This window comes from Moschus berezovskii, chromosome 16 (assembly GCF_049115385.1).
Source record: "Moschus berezovskii isolate FMDL1 chromosome 16, NW_MosBer_1.0, whole genome shotgun sequence".
In the NCBI taxonomy this organism is placed as follows: domain Eukaryota; kingdom Metazoa; phylum Chordata; class Mammalia; order Artiodactyla; family Moschidae; genus Moschus; species Moschus berezovskii.
The window spans coordinates 25,294,095-25,316,208 of NC_142475.1; the positions used below are offsets into that span (position 1 = coordinate 25,294,095).

At 42.3% G+C, this 22,114-nt stretch overlaps 1 protein-coding gene across 2 annotated transcripts in view; it reads right to left on the reverse strand.

The window, feature by feature from the left end:
• RSPO2 (R-spondin 2) overlaps window positions 1-21,764 on the reverse strand; it is a 184,880-nt gene extending 163,116 nt beyond the window's left edge. The window contains exons 1-2 of one of the 2 annotated variants that reach the window (XM_055432498.2): window positions 20,712-21,764; window positions 20,083-20,337 (exon numbers count right to left, since the gene is read on the reverse strand). In XM_055432498.2, coding sequence (XP_055288473.1) covers window positions 20,083-20,176 — 94 coding nt within the window. In that variant the 5' untranslated portion in view covers window positions 20,177-20,337; window positions 20,712-21,764. Of the gene's footprint in view, window positions 1-20,082; window positions 20,338-20,442; window positions 20,656-20,711 lie in introns of those variants that run through there. The other variant, XM_055432497.2, reaches the window with a different exon arrangement.
• Window positions 21,765-22,114: the final 350 nt, after the last annotated feature.

Sequence of the window (22,114 nt, forward strand, 5' to 3'; positions counted from 1 at the left end):
TAATCAGGCACACATCCCCTTCCTCGAGAGCCTCGCTCCCCTCCCCCGTCCCAGCCCTCCAGGTCTTATTCATCTTATAGCCGAAAGTTTGAACCCTTTACCAACCTCTCCCTATTTCCCCCACCCCTCAGCCCCTGGCATCCACTTTTCACTCTGTTCCTATGAATCTTATTTCTTCTTTTGATTCCATAACTGCTACCAGGCAGTCTTTGTCTCTGGCTGATTATTTCACTTAGCATAATACCCTCCAGATTCATCCACGTTGTGTCAAATGTCAGAGTCTTGGTGGCTTTAACACAAAAGGAGTTTGTTTCTTGCTGACACAGGGTCGGGTGCAGATGTGCAGTAGAGAGACTTGCAGGGGGTCACTCAAGGCCCTAGGCTCCATGCACCTGGTGGTCCCACCACCCCCGGGAAGGGGCTGGGTCTTCTGCACCAAGCTGGCCAACTCAAGATGAGAGAGAGAGCCCCTCTAGCAGGAGGCTTGTGGGACAAGCCCAGAGGCAGGAAGAACACCCCTTCTGCACATTTTCCAGGACAATCTGAGGCCACGGCCACACCCAACTCCAAAGGAGGCTGGAAAATATAGTCTAGCTACTAACGGCCAAGAGGCAAAAGAAACAGAAATGATGAATGTGGAGTGTTCACTGCCACAGGAGCAAAGAAAATTCTCCTGTGTTTAAGAAATAAATAGCTGACATAACAGAGTAGGGCTGGTACTCGAGTAAGGTGAGCAAGGCTCTGACAAGAGATGTTGAGAGTCGCTTGCTCTCAGGCTCAGGCAAGTACACTCTTTGGATCTATGTTGTGGGCGCCCCTCTTGCCTCACTATATCCTGGCCCTGATGGTTTAACTGCAGACAATAGAGAACCACGCTGCTTTAGAAACAGTTACTGGAAAGGAATTTGCCACGAAGAGGATGAGAAAAGAACTCGTTAGAGTACACAGCAAACGCAAGGTCCTGAGTCAGGAACCAGTTGATGGTGTCTGAGAAACAGGAAGGGTCTGACAGGACAGAGATAACATGGAAAGCTGGAGAAATAAAAAGTGACCAGCTCACACATAGACTTTCCAGCTGAGTCGAATTTGGGTTTTACTTCAAATACAACGGAAATGCACTGAAGCATTTCTATGACAGCATCAGATGCTCCGGCTTTTGTTTTACAAGCATTGCTCCAACTGCCTGTGGAGAATGGATCACTGGGAGAAGAACTGGAATGTACCCGTGTGGTTCAGGAGAAAGATGGTGATAGCAAGTGACACAGCAAGAGTGAGAGACAAGAGAGGGGGCCTAACAAGCGGCAAAAGACATAGAAGGAGGATTCACCATATACTGGAGCAGGATAAAGAAATCCTAAGCACTGCTGAGAAAAAAAAAAAAAGTTTATGCAACTAAGTGGATATTAATGTTATACGAAGCCAGAGGGAATGAAAGAAAATGTTTTGTCTATTCTAAATAGTGAGCTTCTTGAGAGTAAGGGAGATGCTTCTTTCTATTCTCAGTTGTAGGAGTAATCCAACAAGATTTTTAAAAATTATTTTTTAATTGAAGGATAATTGCTTTACAGTATTGCCAACAATACTGTAAAAAGAGTATCAGAGGGTCAAGGCAGGATGCACACCATCTCCCGTCTACAGAATAAGAATCAGTATCATATCCTGGAGAACAACTGGCAGTAAGACCCCAAGCTTCACCTTTCCAACTTGTGGTTAAGGGCACGGCTGAGTCAAAATCCCTAGACTGATGCCAGCTCTATTAGTGAGTGCTATAACTTTGGGCAAATTATTTACTCCCCTGTTCCTCCAACTCTTCTTTCGTAAAATGAAGAGAAAACTAGAGCCGACCTCACAAAGTCATTGGAGGATTAAATAAGCTAACACGCAGCACGAAGATCTGTGACTGGCACCTAGGAAGTGCTCAGGAAACGTAATGGTTAAAGAATTGTTCCATCTCAATCTGTGAATGACTCCTAAGGAAAAAAGATGCAGAAAAAGATATACAAAGATGTTCACAGGAGCGTTACTAACACAGAAAACTTTACATTAAGTTGTTTAACTGTCTGATTATAAGGAAATGTATTTTAAAATGTCATGATGGAATAATATTGAAACATGTATATTACCATATACCAGGCTCTGCTGTCCCTGGGATTCTCCAGGCAAGAACACTGGAGTGGGTTGCCATCTCCTTCTCCAATGCATGAAAGTGAAAAGTGAAAGTGAAGTTGCTCAGTCGTGTCCAACTCTTAGTGACCCCATGGACTGCAGCCCACCAGGCTCCTCCATCCATGGGATTTCCCAGGCAAGAGTAGAGGAGTGGGTTGCCATTTCCTTCTCCAATGTAAAATAGATGACCAGTGCAAGTTCAAAGCATGAAGCAGGGCACCCAAAGCCGGTTCTCTGGGACAACCCAGAGGGATGGGGTGGGGAGGAAGGTGGGAGGGGGGTTTAAGATGGGGGGACACATGTACACCTGTGGCTGATTCATGTCAATGTAAGGCAAAACCACCATAATATTGTAAAGTAATTACCCTCCAATTAAAATTAATTGAAAAATAAATAAAATATCATGATGAACAACGACTTATGAAGTAAACATATCATTAAAACAATTACGACTGTGTACTTGATGATGTATTAAATTTGAAAACCTTTTATTTATGTACAAGGTGAGGAAATATCTTGAAGGAGAAAAATCAAAATATTAACAGTGATTACTGCTAAGTGGAGAGATGACTGGGAGCTTTGTTTTCCTTATTTATTATTTTCCATATTTCCATCAATAAATTAATGTTGGAATTACATCCATAATAAACTCTGCAGTTAGTGGTTTTTAAATTAATGACTTACATGAACACAGTATAAAGTCTTTACCACTTGCTTCCAAAACAAAACACCTAAATATCTCAACAAGATGGGGATTTCATACCAAAATAAGTCGCAAATCTAAATGAAGAAAATGGCACATGAACTGCTAGCCCTCATTAGTGGATATAGCTCATTTTCCCCTACTTTACAGATTGAAGTGAGGCACCTTGCCAGTTCTGTTTCCCTCACTTGCAATATAACCAGTTTCTTCAGCTCATAACACTTTCTGCTTTCCTAACACTGTGAAGGCACTTTACTTCTAAGAAAACCACATACTTATCAAGTTGTTTTGCGAGCCATGCTCTAAATGTTTTTATATTTATATTCAAAAAAACATTTAGCTCTAAATGTGTTTATATTTATATTAAAAAAAAAAACTTTATCTACACTTCCCAAAAGACACTTGCGGGAGTAAATCTTCAATTTCACTAAATAAAATTATGAAGTGTAGATATTATAGTATTTTTCAACAGGTAATACAAAAATGATACCAATGGTAACTTAATTAGTAGCGACAAGCTAGGTTTTTAAATGGATAAAGGAAAGATTTCTGTAATTAGCAAGAACTAGCTGCAGCTAATAAGTAGGAAGAATTGTTTTCCTACAACTTTTACTGCCACTTAAGTGCTGAAGACAATCTCTAGATCCTTCCTTCACATACCTTCAAGTTAAAGACTGCACAGCTAAAACTGAGCCGCCGATGGGCGTGGGGCGCCCATTCTAAGCGGCATGCAGCCATTCAGGTCAACCTTTGAGGAAACTTTAATCCTTCTCAGGTGACATTACTTCTATTCTACAATATCCAGTTGATCTCCTCAAATACTTTCCTTCCTCCCCTCCCTAAGCCTTCCAGCAAGTGTTTAAGTAGCACAAAGTACTGTTTTTCTACCCAATGAGTGTCAGATTACACTAGGCTGACGCTACTGGCTACTGTATGTTCACTCAGTACCTTCTCTGAAAGCTGTTAACAGAGAACATTATCAGGAGATGTCTAATAGAATTCAGGTTTTCAGAAGGCTTGCATTTCATTTCTGTTAGCAGAAGCCAAGAAAGAGGTGCTTTTTTTTTTTTTTATGTCATCCAGCACTAATGTTTCAGTAAGCAGAAACTACTGGAAGACTCCACCTCCCCCATCTGACAGGCCATGGCTCAACACAAATCAAAGCTGACCCATTGGCCAGCCAAACATGCATCAACTCCTTACTCTGAACATTACTCTGCAATTAAAGAGGAAGGATTAAGTACTGTCTGCTCTCTCTAAGAACTGTTTCATAGTTAACAAAATAACTATGGTTGTAAAGGAACAGTTCTTTATTGAATTTCACATAATAATTGTGGAAGGAATAAAATTAGAAAACAAACAAAAAAGCTATTTTACAACCCATAAAATAATTGATGATTCAGACAAAGATCAATGGTAGAAACTATTACATGAAAAGTTAGTAGGAACCTCAGTATGAAAGAATCGGGCTGTTACCACATGAACCTACTGGTTAACCTTATCATCACTAAGAATGGGATGTTGTGTGCTTCCTGACACATTATAATATGAAGTCCACAGCAGCAGCTGTGGGCATTCTAGTCAAAAGAGTTGAGCCTGACTGTAATTAAACTTTCAAGGAGAGTTTCTAGATTACAAAAACATGGCAGATAGAGGATGTTAAGTTACCCCCACAAGGGAGCGAAAGGAAAAATCCGAAATGTCAGATATTCTGTAGAAAACAGATCTGATCTTTTCAAGAAGTCAGTGATATGGGAAGCTGAGTGGGAAGGAAGTGCTGCTCTAGAATCAAAGGAACTTGAGGAACATAGCAAGTACAATGAGTGGGCGTTATGTCAATGCCGATTCGTGCATATCAGCTGTATAAAGACATTGTTGAGGCAACTGATGAAGCTGGATGACATACTGATTATGAGGTGTTACCAAGGAATAAGAAATTTATTCAAGTACGTTAATAACATCACGGTTTGCTAAGAAAATGTTCCTATTTGTAAGAAATGCATTCAGAAATAAGTAAGGTAAAATGGTGTAATATCTAAGATTTGCCTTATAACATATAGCATTAAAAACTTAAGGATATAAAGAATAGATGTAACTAGTGTGATGAAATCTCAATATTTGTTCAACCTGGGCGACAGGCAGTCATTATGCCACCCTCTCTGCTTTTGTGTATGTTTAAAACTTATCACATTCAAAACATGGTAACATTTAAGTATGTTCTTCCTAGCCCTTTATATAGAGCACACAAGTATGAACAGATCCAGCTCCCGTGTATGTGCTCAGTCGCTCAGTCATGTCCCACTCTTGGCAGCTCCATGGACTGTATCCTACCAGGCTCCTCTGTCCGTGGGATTTCTCAGGCAAGAATACTGGAGTGGCTGCCACTTCCTGTTGCAGGGGATCTTCCCGGCCCAGGGACTGAACCCTCATCTCTTGTGTCTCCTGCATTGGCAGGCAGATTCTTTAGCACCACCTGGGAAGCTCCCAGGTAGTGCCAATATTAGATACTACTCAAAATCAGAGGGAACTAATTTAAGATACCTCTAACACCAGAAGCATGTTGACCATGTTGATATTTGAAAACATTTCTTCATAAAGGAGGCTAACAGCTCCTGGAGTTCTGTAAACTTCAAAAAGAAGGCAGTTGAAGAGAATTCTCAGGTTTTTTTGGCTTCCCTCGTGGCTCAGAGGGAAAAGCACCTGTGCGCAATGCAGGAGACCTGGGTTCAATCCCTGGGTCGGGAAGACCCCTTGGAGAAGGAAATGGCAACCCACTCCAGTATTCTTGCCTGAATAATTCCATGGATGGAGGAGCCTGGTAGGCTACAGTCCATGGGGTCACAAAGAGTCAGACATGACTGAGCAACTTCACTTTCACTTTCTCAGTTTTAGCTGAAGAAGAAATCAGTTTGATTCATGTATTTGAAAATGTAAATCAACACACTCAGATGGATTCGTGCAATTTCATGGCATTTTAGCAGCAAAAAGGAATTTGCAGGTCCCATTTCAAAACCTAAACACTTATCAGTTCAGTTCAGTCCCTCAGTCGTGTCCAACTCTTTGCGACCCCATGAGTCACAGCACGCCAGGCCTCCCTGTCCATCACCAACTCCCGGAGTTCACTCAAACTCATGTCCATCAAGTCGGTGATGCCATCTAGCCATCTCATTCTCTGTCGTCCCCGTCTCCTCCCACCTCCAATCCCGCCCAGTGTCAGACTCTTTTCCAGTGAGTCAACTCGTCACATGAGGTGGCCAAGTATTGGAATTTCAGCTTTAGCATCAGTCCTTCCAATGAACACCCAGGATTGATCTCCTTTAGAATGGACTGGTTGGATCTCCTTGCAGTCCAAGGGACTCTCAAGAGTCTTCTTCAGCACCACAGTTCAAAAGCATCAATTCTTCGGCAATCAGCTTTCTTCACAGTCCAACTCTCACATCCATACATGACCACGGGAAAAACCATAGCCTTGACTAGACGGACCTTGGTTGGCAAAGTAATGTCTCTGCTTTTCAATATGCTATCTAGGTTGGTCATAACACTCCTTCCAAGGAGTAAGCATCTTTTAATTTCATGGCTGCAATCAGCATCTGCAGTGATTTTGGAGCCCCAAAAAATAAAGTCTGACACTGTTTCCACTGTTTCCCCATCTATTTCCCATGAAGTGATGGGACCAGATGCCATGATATTCGTTTTCTGAATGTTCAGCTTCAAGCTAAACTTTTCACTCTCCTCTTTTACGTTGGTCAAGAGGCTTTTTAGTTCCTCTTCACTTTTTGCCATAAGGGCTATCCCCATGGAAAAGAAATGCAAAAAAACACTTATAAACCATGTCTAAAGCATTCCCATGCCCAGGGCCACTGTGTGCACAAGTCCAGAGGTGTCATCAATATCATGCTTTATATGTAGTACACGGTCTACATACAGTGGTCTAAACTCAGTTATTAATATTATACTTCTATTGCCAATACTTTGTCTTTTAATACTATTGTTATGGTATAATTAATAATAATACTTATGTCAGAGTTTTGAAAATGAGGATTTAAAGAACCTAAAAGGTCTGACACAGTTTAGGACCTATTGGTTGAGTGGTACTCTCCAAAATATATGCTGAAGTCATATACCTCAGTACCCGTGAATGTGAGTTTATTTTGAAATATTATCTTTGCAGCTGTAATTAAGCGAATATGGGATATCCTCCAACATAAATGGTATTGTTTTAGGAAGAGATGAGAAACCAAACACAGAGGGGTGACAGCCTTGTGAAGATGAAGGAAGTGACTGGAGTTAGGCTGCCGCAAACTAAGGAATATCTAAGGCTCCCAGAAGCTAGAAGAGGCAAGGAAGGGTCCTCCCCTATAATCTCACAAGTGGGCAGAGACCTGCTGACACCTTAATACTGTGCTTCTATCCTCTAGAACTGTTAAGAAACTTAATTTTTGCTCTTTAAGTTACCTGGTTTGTGGTACTTCGCTGCAGGAGCCCTAGGAAATCAATGCAGTCTTATAACGTGTGCTGCCAATTCTGAAAGTAGTGACATCAGAGAAGGACACTGGTGTGGGCTGAGGACCTTCACCTACCTCGTTCTTTAATCTAGGTAAACATTTCTCTTAATGCAACCAACTCGTTTTTGCAGCTATATCATTACTATATCCCATTGTCACCTCAGGATCAGTCAAAAATGAATGATAACCCCTGCAACATCCTTTTCTTCCATAGTCGGTTTCTTCAACTTAAGATCTAAACTCTGTATTTTTCCTGTTAAGATTTCATCCAGGGACTCCCTTGGTGGTCCAGTGGCTAAGACTCTGAGCTCCCAATGCAGGGGGCCCAGACTCGATCCCTTGCTCAGGGAACTAGATCCCACCTGCTGAACCTAAGTTGAGATCCTGCATGCCACAACTAAAAACTGAAGATCTCAAGTACCACAACTGAGACCTGATGCAGCCAAATTAACTAATTTTTTAAAAAAAGATTTTATTCACGAGTTCCTCCTGCTATTATTCCCAGCCATCAGGATCTTTTTGTAACCAACCAACATTTAATGTCCTCTTCAACTTCATATTATGCAGAAGTGTGGGTGGCATGCCATCTGTATTCAAGCAAATCATTAAGAATATATTGTTCCAAACAAGACTGAAGAGAGGTCCTTTATTGTACCGGAGTGTGTATTAATCCATTACTCACCACTCTGTCAAATGTAACTCAAGTAAATAACGTAATTTTGATATTGTATAATATGCATGCATTCTGTGTTCCAAAAGAATTTTCAAGTCCATTATGCTTTCATAAGTGCAAAGTAGTAAGATTAATGAATTTTTTGTCAAATGCTTCTTTATCTTCCAGTCTAATCACCCCATTAAGGAAAGCAAAGTATTTGTATAGAATAACCCATGCTGGTTATAGCTGCGTTGAAATCTGACTTTCTTACAATGAAATGTTCTCGAAACTGACATCATCGTCATGTACCAATTGAGAAATATCGTTTGCTTTCTGAGAATTCAGATTAAACTTCAACATGGATGATATTTAACACTGAAACTTAGAATCATAACTCAGAGGCATGAGATGCAGAACCTAAAGAATTTTGTTTAGTGTCCTCTACTTAGGAAGGCCACAGTTAGGTCTTAGAATAACTTGAGTCCAAATAATTGCCAGCACGAATTTCTATTTACACAGCTCTTAGACGTCAGATGCATTACAAGTGTGCTCATCATGGCTCTTGTAGTGTCAGTGACCCGCCAACATTTCTCTACACTCAGTACAGCCGCTGCTTTTACAACACCCTTAAGAGATATGCTCTACTGTTGGAGAAGGGCAACTTCCAATGATTCCGGGCATCAAGAAGGGGTCTCTTACATGAATGGATAGTTTCTTAAATTAAGCCATACTCTTCCTCCCTGTGAGCCTCCTTCATTTTGCCTGAATCCCAAAAGAATGAATCACATCCTTTTATTTAAATTACATTTGACAGAGTGGTAATGGATTGAAACACATTTTGCAGGAAAGCTCTGGTATAGCCTCCACATGACACACCTCAAGTCCTGGAAAGAACTGATCCTATTTCTGCTCTTTCCTCCTCTCTCTAGGTCCAGGCTCGTCCATTTCTTCAAAACTCCCTCAGAATTCAACAACAACAAAAAAGATGACGACTCCAAGCTTGCCAAAGCCTTTAGAATAGTTATTATTTATGTTGAGTCACTTTTGAGTCAAAATCACGTTGAGATCACCCACAGCAGCTGTGAAGAACTAGTTACTTTCACTTCTATATAAGAACAATTAAATTGCACAAAATTCATAATTTTGAAAAATCAATTTTCAAGGGACAATTGCTAAGCCCTAGATCAATTTTCAGAATAGTATTATTTAAAGAGGGGACAGAGAAATCTTTCATAATTGACAGATTCGGTCAAGAATCACATCAGTCACTACATGACTTACTGACCACGGGGAGTGGTGTGAATAGCTGCCCACGTTCCGCAGCCAAACTAACCTCAACCCACTAATCACGCTTCTGGGAACTACCGCTGTCCACTATCAAACAACATTTGGTTTTTCAAATTAGTCTCCTAGCCCTAACAACTGGACTGCCAGGGAATTTCAAAAGCTAGCTTTTGACTACAAGAAAAAGGCATTACAAAATGAAACAGATTTACAAAAAGAAAAAATACAAAATGGAAGGTGATCAACAACAAGGGGACAGGATTAAGTTCTCTATCAGGCTTTATTACATGAAGGCGAAACAGAACCGAAAGAAAATTAAACTTTGGATTTTCAAGATAAGATCAGACAATTTTTACCATTTTCAAAGGATTACAACGTGAGAGATCTGCTGAATGAAATGGGTCTCTACATAAAGATTATAGAATTTGACAAACAATTGAAAAGTATTAACTTGAAGTTGTTTGGTCAACTCCAGATTTTACCAACTAAATTTTACACTTTTAGGCATGTAGCTTATGGTAAACCTTCTTTTTTAAAAAAGAAAAACTAATGTTTTACAAAGTAGCTACAGAAGCTGTGATGCACTTACAGGGTAACACCATCTCTAGGCTTAATATCTGCCTCACAATATTAAAATTGTGAGGTTGGTTAAGTTTGCCTTTTGGTGAGAAGGTCTTGTCATAAGGAGTCTAGGGGCCAAAACCAGACATTTCAGTAAAACTGAAAGCTCTCTCTATGATTCTTTTTCCCTTCCTCTCCATGAGGAAGTCAAGTTATTCACAGTATCAGTCTTACCGGAAATTGTAGAACAGGTTTGCCACCTGAACCTACTGGACAGAGCAAGGCAGGCACAAAACCTACAGAACTTCCTAGAACAAAGCACGAGGAAAAGAATGCAAAGTGCGCCCTCTATCGGTCTGTTTTAAAAGCTGGTGGCTGGTTGGATAGCTGAATCCATCCATAGGTGAGAGACTAAGGCCATCAGAGTAGGAAAATTCTAAGCAAAAATCTAGTAAAAGCATGCTTGGTCAGAAGTGAAGAGTGCTCTGCCTGGCTCTGACCGGCCTGTGAACTGGCAGCGTGATACACACAGATCCCTCAATGCCAGCACTGCACATTGTCAGCTGGAAAATTGCAACACTGATTTCTAAAACTTTATATTACTGTTTAGTTAAGGAGATAAAAATTAGACCATGCAAGAAGTTTTAACAGAGCCCCTTATTTTGTTTATTTTGTACTTTTATAAACTTTTTAGGGAATAGAGACAATATAACAACTATTGCCTTTGAGAAAGGGACTATTAGCCAAGTACTTACTTACTGAAATAAGTCTTGAGGTAGTGTTTCCAATGTGTCCTCATATTATGAAGTACACACATGGCAAATGGCTGGAAGCCCACACACTGAAAATAAACTTTTAGGAAACAAATGTCTATGTCAATTTGAAGCAGCCAACTGGCATCATGCTCATTAATAGAAGGTCTACCTTCTATTTCTTTAACCAATGCTTCTTAACTTCTTTAAGGAAAGATAACCATGGCCACTTTAAGACTGCAGTGAAAGCTCTAGAATCTCTCTTTACACTCAAAAAGAAAGAAAGAAAATATTTTGATTCTAATTTCAGGAGACTCACAACATCCCTGGCCCCATCTCTGGACCCCAAGTTAAGAAGATTTGCTCAAAAGAAATGTACAGGGCCAGTTGTTTTATAAGTGCTTTTAGTATCTTTCAGCAGGTGATGAAAAAATCAAATGGCTTTAAGTAAATTGTAAAGGTTTTCCCCAAAACGACTATATAAGGTGAAGAACTACCTATAATTATAGTTTCTTGACATTTTAAGAGTCAAAATAATACTAGCTTTCCTCTAACGTTGATTGGCTATTCTGATCATACAATGGTTTCATGATATAAATGTTTATGTATAAAATATATATATATAATATATAGACACACATACACACACATCCCTACAACACACATATTTATATACAAATGCACAAGCACACCGTCAGACACACACACATAACTGTTCTGGCTACTAGAGTACCCGAAATTAAAGTTCCTATAATTCATATTCAAGAATGATGATTTAAAAAATTAGCAACACAAGCATGCAAGCTTTTACCAGATCACACTACAATCTTCAGTCAGTCAGTTCAGTCATGTCCAACTGTTTTCAACCCCATGAACTACAGCACACCAGGCCTCCCTGTCCTTCACTATCTCCTGGAGCTTGCTCAAACTCATGTCCATTGAATAGGTGATGCCATCCAACCATCTCATCCTCTGTCGTCCCCTTCTCCTCCTGCTTTCAATCTTTCCCAGCATCAGGGTCTTTTACGGTCCTAAACCTCAGTTATTTCACCCCTTCAGCCTTAAGTTCCTTAAGGCCAGTTAAGTTAGCATTATTGAGTTGCAGCAAGTTCCGAGGTTCAGTGAAACTCTGGGTCCAAAGAACATCTGAATGACTTCAAAGGTGATTCCTTCTTTTAAAAGGAATGCAGGGGGAACACATGTACACCCAGGGCGGATTCATGTCAATGTATGGCAAAACCAACCAATATAATATTGTAAAGTAACTAGCCTCCAATAAAAATAAGTTAATTAAAAGAATAAATAAATAAAAATTTTAAAAATAAATAAAATAAAAGGAATGCTTATGTTGAAAGTGTACTTTGTTCAGGAAAAGTCAGTGAGTTCAGGAGGGCTGGGTTCTAGTTCTTGCTCTCTTCCACTTAACTACTGGTTTTTTAAATAACACATTTCAATAAGCACCTCAGCTTCTTCATTAGTCAAGCCAGTCTCACATCCTTCAAAGGGCAGCAAAATGTCTGTGTTCTCCTGGTAGGCACTGGACAAAAACTATGTACTCTATTCCCATCTACCCTAAAATTTGTTGTAATACACACACGCACACACACACACATCTGTCTCTCATAGGCATGTCTACATAGCTATATTATTCTAAAGTCATAAATAAAAGACTGAATGTCTGCCTGCACTAATTTATGTTATTAATATGATTGCCTTTTAAGAAGATAAAAACTTTCTTTTTGGTCTAAATAATTATTCATATAGACAAAGAGTTTGGAAATGAAAATCCCTTTTGGCCCTTTCTTTAGAAGTATTTTTATTTATTTACAATTTTTTTGTTTTTATATTTGTTTGTTTTTCTAGAAGTATTTTTAGATACAGTTTACACCCAGTTTCCCCTCCCCTGCCCCAACTCATCCTCTATCATTCAAATAATAAACAGGTATAGGAAAACACACAAGAGCACTAGTGTATTCTGTGAAATGCTGAAGACTATCAGAGACTTAAGAATAAGGCTAGGCTGGGGATGCTTTTATATGTCAGCATTGCTTATCTTTAAACTCTAAAGAAGAGTAGTAAATAATGAAATTATATCTATTATCTAATTATTCATTCAAACTTCAACTATGTGCAAAGAACTTTGAATTTAAAAGAAAAACATTTCTAATGCCGTTTCCAGCAACATGGATGGACCTGGAGATTGTCATACGGAGTGAAAACGTCGGACAGAGAAGATACATTGCATGAAACCCTTTATATGTGGAATCTAAGAAAAAAAGACACAAATGAACTTATAAAACAAAAAGATTCACAGACTTAGAGAAGGAAGGTACAGTTTCTTGGGGAAAGGGACAGTTAGGGAGTCTGGGATGGACATGTACACACTGCTGTACTTTAAATGGATAACCAGCAAGGACCTACTGTAAAGCACAGGTAACTCTGCTCAGTGTCATGTGGCAGCCGGGATGGTGGGGACTTGGGGGAGAATGGACATGTGTATATGTAAGGCTGAGTTCCTTCATTGTTCACCTGAAACTATCACAACATTGTTAATCAGCTATACCCAATACAAAATAAAAAGTTGAAAGCTGACCCTAAAAAAAGAAAAGAAAAACGTTTCTCATTAAGTCATTAGCATTATTTTAAGAGCAAACAACAAAATCTCAATGACTTTTTTGTTCAGGCACAACTTGTGAAGGAAGCACTCTATTTGGCCTGGTTTGAGGAGTATTAAGATGAATGTGCCAAAGTTCTGCCCTAGAGAAGCTTAATATATAGAAAGGATGACACATATGGCAAAGTAACCAGAATAAAGGTAAAATGGGAGTCCTTTAGGAGTAGTATGAAAAGCTAAGCAAGCTTTTAGGGAAAATTCCAGGAAGGCTTCACAGAGGCCATGACATTTTATTTAGCTGGGCACCACCGCATGCTCAACAACACAAAAGCATGAAAACACAATGGTATGGTTGAAAATGAAATAATTTAGAATAGCTTGAGCATACAGTACTTTCATGGTGGTGGAAGATTCAAAAAAGACTGATCAGATGGTGGAGTGCCTTTGAATGTAAAGTGAAAGAAGCTGGAACTTATGCTTAAGTCAATAGGGAGACCTGGGAGGTTGGAGGTTTATTAGCAAAGAAGTAACATGCTCGGATCTGTGGATCACACTGAGAAAAATTCAATGTGGCAGCATTGTAAAGGACGGAGCGAGAAAGTGGACGATGAGAGATGAGTGGGTGAGGACCTGAGCTAGGAAATACCCTTGGGAATGGAAAGTATCGGGTCAATACAAGCACCACTTCTGATACCCGCTGCTAAGACTGAATAAACCAATAGTAGAGACAACGGGCGGAGAAGAAATGGCAAGCCACTCCAGTACTATTGCCTAGAAAACCCCATGGATGGAGGAGCCTGGTAGGCTGCAGTCCGTGGGGTCGCTAGGGGTCGACATGACTGAGCGACTTTACTTTCACTTTTCCCTTTCACACATTGCAGAAGTAAATGGCAACCCACTCCAGTGTTCTTGCCTGGAGAATCCCAGGGACGGGGGAGCCTGGTGGGCTTCCGTCTATGGGGTCACACAGAGTCGGACACGACTGAAGTGACTCAGCAGCAGCAGCAGCAGCAGAGACAACGGGAAAGTCAAAGACTGCAGTGAGGCTTCCAGCCTTGACACCGAGAAACCCGTGAGCAGGAAAAAGGAACACAAGTAGAGGAACATATTTGGGAGAGAGCACAGAAGAGGGAATGAGTCGTCAAGTTCAGTGTGCATGGAATGGAATATCTATCCACATATGAGGGTGCGTGAAGGATCTATCCATATGGCAGTAGCTGGGAAATCAGAAAGTAATATAACCTGAAGCTCAAAAAAATGGGAGATAGAGCTAAAGGACTTTACATGGAAAAAGCAGTTGAGCGTACAGGGATGGACAAAATCCTCCAAGGGAAAGAAGAAAAGCAAGGAAATACTAGCATACTCCCACTGTGAATGAGGAGACCAAAGAAGGAAAATGCACAGAACATGGGAGGCAAAACTAGAGTGCAGTGTCACTAAGAAGAATAAATAAATAAAACCTTGGAAAGGAGTGATCATCTTAGTGACGGGAGGACTGGAATGACATAGGTGGGGTTGGCATTGAGGTGAGTATTGAGCATGGATGATCACCAAGAAAATCCTTCCCATAAAACAGAGGTAGAAGCCAGGTTGTGACAGATTGAACAGTGAGTGAAGGCAAGACAAGAGAAGGGCTGAAATGAAGCAGAAGATTGGAAAGAAATAAGAGAAAGAAGGAGATTTCAGGACAAGAGGGATAGCAGCATGTTTGAAAAGAGGGCTACTCATACAGAAAGGTCCCAGAGGAGAGGGGTGGGCCTTGGAAAGAGTAAAAACACTGTGCCCTCCCCATTCCCTCTCCTAGTCCTCAGCCCCTCACCTACAGCTTTCCTCTGACCCCTGTCCTGCTCCTGAGAACAAGATGAAAAACGGGAAAGACGAGTAAAAGTCCTTTTAGTTACAAAAGCCAACCATCCATGGTCATACTCTCCCCCCTTCACACACACCTACACACACACACACGTATAAGCATGTAATAGATATGCCTTCCCTAACACACATGATTATATATTATGTATGTACTTTATTAATTAGTGACTTCCATATGCATTCCAGCTCAAAATGTGAAAACTTACAAATGTGACACACAACACTCTTTATCTAATGGTCAATCCTTGATTGTGGTAGATAATGGAGGGGGAGAGGAACGAACGTCACAACATTTTGAAAAAAGAATATTTTGAGCTTACTACTTCCTTTTAGCAGGGTGGTTCTGAAGTATTATGGCGAGTGATTTGTCTGTCATCTATTTCCTGAACTTTGGAGGTGTAAGAGTGCTTATTTCCAGAAAAAAAAAAAAGGTTCAAACGGCAGTCAGTTGGGAGTAAAGGAATAACGTGGCCGGGATAATCTATAAACTGGCCAGTTAGTCTCTGAATAAATCAAGAGGTGGCTGGTCATTAAGAAATTAGAAGTGTCATTTCCAACTTGTGATTTCTGCAAACATTGGATTCTACTCAAGCTGAATTTATAAACAGTTAACAAAGCCAGAATTAAGTGGAGGCCTGACGAAATGTCACCTATTCTTAATCACTTCCAAATTTCAGAAGCAGGGTAAGATGTTGGTTGGGACATGGCAACTTTCTACCCTCTGTGCATTGGTAAGATACTAGCCAGAAAAACTCAGAATTATGTTGAAAGAAAAGCCCATTAACAACAGAAGAAAGAATGTATTTATGCTACAAAGTTAAACATCACACTGAGCTTTTCTGAAACACTCTGGAACTTAAAAAAGCAAGCATACAAAATGTATTTTGAAGCTTTTAAGAGTAGGTTAATATGTTCCATGTGCCATTTTTATTTTCAAAGAATACTGTGAGAAATGAGCTATCATTAAAAGTACTTGAGAAACTTGTAAATTATCTCCACATCTTTTCATTCAATTTTTAAAAATACAAATTAATTCAGCACTGCAAGTTTTAAGAGAAAACATGAGTTTTTTTTTTTAAAACCAAAGTTGCCACAAACATACCACACTATTTGTGATAAACATTTGTTTCATGGAAGAAGCCAAGTCAAATCATAGGAAAATGAGCGGTTATGGAGGGAGAAGCTGAAGGAAGCTTCAGTAGGAAAAAGGCTACAGCAGGAAACACTTGTCATACCGCGCCCCCTACCATCAGACCACCAGAAACACAATTACATGTCTGGGAGCCTTGCTGCTTTTGAAAGTTTCATGAAGAAGTTTTCATAAATCCCTGGTAAATTTGTGACGGGGCATATCACTGGAACAAAAGATATATAAAATGAAACCACTACATATAAACTCAAGAAATCCTAGGAATACCATAATAAAATCATGATATCTATCCTCTTTTCAGTAATTCAGCCTGAAATGTGACTTACAACCAACCCCTCAAATAAAACAAATTGAATAACCCAGTTTACCACGCAAATAAATCATAAGAGGGCCCAAAATTCAGGCTAGAGGGGTTAATAGTAGCTAATAATGACTGTTTTCAAAAGGGACTGGAGAGTGAGAGGGCCAATGAGTTATGACTGTTACCAGGCAGACAAAACGAGAGTTGTCAATCAGCTTTTCAAAACACTGGCATGTGTCTCCCCCCATAAGAAATCCATTCACACTACTGTGTTGTGCCTTACTGTCTAACATATTGCTGCCAAGACCCAGCAGTCACTATTAAATGCATTTCTATTGTCTGGTTTTGTTTTCTAAATAAGCAGGCAAAAGACTCGTAGGTGGCTAGTGTTGTTTATGATGGTCTCCCCTTAAGAAGTTTTATCTGATATTCTATTCTCTAATCCTCTGGCCATATTTTGAAATAAAGCATAGAGTTAAATGATATATTTACTCTCTATTCTAGACTGGATGCAATTGATTTTAACTGACTAAATTATCTGATCTCTGCCAAGAATTTTATTTCATTAAGAAAATGATATTATAGAGCATCTGAGATCATAGAGCAGACTAAACATAATGCCAAAGGAGTTCTGAGAATGCTCCACAGTGAAGGTTTGATTATTTGCAGATGGAATATGAAAAAAAGGAAAAGAATCAGATCCTAGGCATTAGCCTAACCAATCCTGATATCACTGCTGCCGACATCACAGCACAAAGTCAAGAAAATAACTGATTTTCTAAGCCACAGCACCTTTTTTTACGGTACTAATCACTTTTCTTCCTAGAAAGTAATACTTAACTGCCACCATCCAAAACAAAGGGAAAAGGGGAAATGTTGGTACCACAATAGGCTCCAGCATGTCAACTGTCACTACTGACATGATTTGGCTAGTACTCAAGCATTCACCAAGGAACTAATTTAAATCAATCTCCTTTGGGAAAGCCAATTGTTTGGTATGTGCAACAATTGGTGTATGATCAATCAGCAGACATGAGATCAATTAAAAACAGCTTAAGCCTGTGAAGAGGGACAATTCACACAACCTGAGTTAGATCTCTATTCATTTCAATACTCTCACAATGCAATCCTTAAGCTTCCTTGCAAAGCAGAAAAGCTACTATCACCCTACACTGTCTAGCCAGCCCTTTAAGTAGTTCCACTTTTAATTAAAAACACAGTACGCCTTTTGTTGGCACAGATAGTGTGGTCACTTTTAAGGACCGAAGTTATTTTAGCCAGCAGCTTGAGGTTTGGAAAGGGACATCTGTTAAGGGAAATACACACACTTTGATTTTTTTTTTTTCCTTTACAACCTTACTAGTTTATATGTAGTTTGAAAGCATTTGAATTTTATTAAATTGAAAGGTTTATCTGGCAAAAGTAACTACAGTGGCAAAAGTTGCATACTTTAGAATTGGGTTTCTAAATGTCAGCACTTGGGGATGTAGCAGTAATTGCCTTGAGATTTTGCTAAAGCAGCTTTGAAACAAATAGGTTTTGCATCAGATACTTAAAGAGGCATAGGCAGAACTTTGGAGATGGTACTGCAAATAAAAGCATGCAGTATCACTTCTGGCCGCAGGGGTGCTGTAAAGCCATGCTCCACCAAAAAGCATCTATGTGTTAAGTTCTACTAAAGCAACAAGCTCCATTCCTCCCTTCAACCACAATGCAACAAGCAGTGTGGATCAGAAAGACACCGCTGAATTAGCAAGTCATTCAATAAACAAGAATTTGGCAAGGGGTTTTAGCTCTTTCTGTATGTTGAACACTATTAGTCTTTTCAATCGAATAGACTGCAACCTCCGTTTATAAGGAGGAGGGTCGGGGGAACCTCTCCAAACACTTTGACCACAGTGTGATCAAAACCTGCCACCTCTACCAAGTGATACCTGGAAAGAAAATACTGGGGTGGAGAAAGGAAATGGGAGGTGAAGGAGATGGAAAGGGACTTTTGCAAGACATAACAATATCAAACTTTCACAGCCTCTGGGAAGAAATTCCTCCCTAATGTATTTATTCAGAAAAACTTGTGAAGATAAGCATTTTCGAAATGTCAGAAATGAGAGACCAAGAGTAAGAGAACTGGGGGTTGGAGAAAGGGGTGTCCTTTTTAACCTCAGCTCCATGGTGTCAATTGCAGAGCGGAGGCGGCGGAAATCGCATACGACCAGCTGTCCTGGGCTCTGCCCTCAGGCCGGCCAACCTTCAGCCCTGCCGGTAGGTGAGAACAGCTTAACGACGTCCTAAAAAGCTTTGAAAAAATAAGGGCGCAAAAAGCTCTCTCCAAAATCTGGATGCAGGACTGGAGATTCCATAAAACGAGTCAGAAACAACCCACATCACAGGTCGAACGAGACATTCACATCCCAGAAAAATCCAAATCTGTCAACCTCAGGAACAAATTTTAACTGCGCAGAAGTCCAAATTGCTAGACCAAGATGGAAAAGCTCTGGGGAGCTGCTGTCCACCTTCCGCGAGGCAGTAGTGGAAGGTGAGCGTGTGTGTTGGCGGTGGGAGTGTTGTGGTTTGTGTTTAAATCCTTCAGGAGACTTAATTGTGTTTAGCAGCCCTTCCCCTAAAATGAAGTTAGATTAGCTGCAGCCGCAGCAGGACTCAAACACGGGCGCACTAAATCTTCGGGGAAGCTAGCTCTCTGAAACCGTTCTGGAGGCTTCCACTGGCCTTCCGGCAGCGCACACAGGTGATGGAGAGGGAGGGGAGGCTAAAAAAGCCACAAGTGAGTGTCACCGAGGCCAGGAACCTCAGAAATAGCTGCTTGTGAGGGAAGTAAACGCAGAGGGCAAACTCGGGGCCTGTTCCCAAAATATCATTCTGCCAGCGAGCGCTCCCCACAAAACAACCTGCTCACGAGTTGCTGCTCAGTGTACCAAGTTCAGTGCGTCCTTCCACCTCGTCTTAGGGTCCAGAGGAAGACAGTATTACTCTTTTCCTGGGAATGTACCCCTCACCAGCCCTCTCGCTCGCGCTTTCTGGCCCACACGCGCGCGCAGACACAGACACACACAGAGTTGTAGGTAGGCCGTATCGAAAACCATCTGGGGACAGGGTTTGGGGCGCACGTGGGTGGCGAAGATAGAGAACAATGAGCTTAAGGGGAGATAGCTGAGAGGACTAAAAACAGAAAAAGACAAATAACAAGAAAAAAAAAAAAAGGATGCCGGATTAAAAAAAAAAAAAATGAGACCTAAAGAAAAGAGTTCAGAAGGAGAAGCTCGACAGCTAAGGTGGGTGCGCACCGCACCTCTCAGCCCGGAGCGCCCGCAGGACGCCCGGCTCACCCGGCTCGCCGCGCCTACTGAGGACAGAAAAGACCGAGCTCTCGGCAGCGCCCCGGGGCCCGGAAGGTGAGGAGCCCAAAGGCCGGGTGGAGGGCACGGCCCTGCCCACCTGAGCCCCGGTGCGAGTGCCTCCGCCGGCGGCCCCGACCCCACGCGGCTCCGGCAGAGTAGAACCCACCTCTCTTACTGCGTCTCCATCGATTGCCTTGGCAGTGGCTGTAATCCATACAGTTCAGGATGATGAGGGCAAAGGAGAAGAGACGAAACTGCATCTGGGCGGTCGGGCGGGGGAGAGACGCCTCTCAAAGTCGGGGAACCGGAGGGCTCATCCGAGGAGCCGGCGCAGACCGCGCTGCTGGGGAAGACGCCGAGGGGGGAGCCTCCACTAGCCGGGGGTCAGCGCGGGTCAGTTCGACATCTCTCCGCCTTGAACCTGAGAGACGAGGAGGAAAAGCCGGGTGGAGAGAGGCCCAGGGAGGCAGCTGCCTCTTCACGCGTCCCAATTTAATAAGGGAAGGGAGGGGGAAAGCGAACTCACTGCCTGGCGCGAGCCGCGGAGCGGCTTAACCCGGAGCGCACAGCTGCAGGCAACTTGGAGAGCAAGGTGATTACAATCAGTGAATTAGCAACCTCTGCGGACCTACAGGCTCCGACCCCGGGGAAGGGACGTTGCGCGGGCGCTTCGGGAAAAGAAAAGAGCTCCACGGTCCCCGAGGGTGCAGGGTTAAAGGCGCGCTCTTAGGTCCTTTGGCCCAGCAGTTGGGTACCCAAGCGCGGTGGCCACGGTGGCGGGCGCGGGTCGCCTACCGTGAGCACTTAGGTCTCAGGCTGCGCGGCGTGCCTAGGCGCGGCGCTCCATCTCGGGATCGGGAAGCGAGACACCTCGCTAGCACGTGGGCTGGGGAAAAGTTTGGCGAGACCCGCAGGGAGCGCGTGGCAGCTCTGGGGTGCGGGCGGCCGCGGTGGGTTCGAAGCACGCGGAGGTTCCTCCGGACTGACCGCGCCTAGCAGGAGCGCGGCTGGGCGGGCGGGGCCGCAGCCTCTGGGATGCTGCGTCCCCGCCGGTGAGTGCGATCCTCAGGCGAGGGGCACGCCCGCTCTCACTCTCTGGATCCGTATCCAATTGTGCGGTTTCCAGAGCTCTCTCCACAGCCACTTTTCAGCTAAGGTTTCTCCCTTTCAAGCTGTGGGAGACAGAACGCTCCTGGGAGGGCGAAGGGATGGCGAGCGCACTTTCCGATGGAGATGCAGCCGGGCCCAGGCTCGGGATGCTTCTATAAGTAGGTGGTGCTGTGGTCCAAGGCAACTAAGTCAGGGCTGCCGTGGAGTTCCTGGGTCCTAAAGCCAGAATCTCTCGGGTTTCCCTGAGGTCCTAAAGAGCGCTGACAGCCTCCAGAGAGCCTAACTCCAGGCGAGTCCCCTCTGCGCTTTCCTGGAGTAGGTAGCTAAACTGAAGAGTGGCTGATACGGAGGCGCACCCCCAGACTGTGCCGGCCCTACAGCCCAGCTGTCTTCACCCCCAGGGCGTCTGCTCTGGTGCTCCAGGGCCGGTTCCAACCTCAGCGCCGACCTTCCTGCGGGAAGACCTGACTGATGGCTTCTCCTGGACTTTCCTTTCCGAGCTCTGAGCCGGGACTGCTGTTTCTAAAGCGGAGTTTAAACTTGAGCCTCATCCCGAAAGATGCCACACCTCTGATACTCTTACAGTTACGTCTTGGCTTTGTTTTATAGGAAGATGTCTTAGCACAGCTGAATCTAAAACGCGTCCTCGGTTTAGAGAGGGAAAGGGGTGTTCCAATCCTTTGCTTATCCTTAGAAGTCTTCTTTCTTGACTTTGTCTCCTCCAGAAAAACTTTCAAAAACCTTTGACCCCTTGCTTGCAGTATTCTAGAAACTAGGGCCTTGCTTCTTCAAAGAGAAGTTCAGTTCTTACTGAAACACTTCTTCTTCATAATCCTCCTCCCTCCCCCACCCTCGCAGTCTCCTGAATTGAACTTTTAGGTGCCTTGAGATTAGGGAATACTCTGTTTAACGAAGTGCTACATACTCTTGATGCTATTCGATTTCATTCTGGTGAAATCTTAGGTTCTGAAGTCATTACTGTAGGATTGAATTTACTGCCAAGGCAAAAGATAAGAATTTATACTGCTAACCAGGGGTTTAGGAATGTTTGCAAATATGACCACAAGTACCATATTATTATGCTAGCA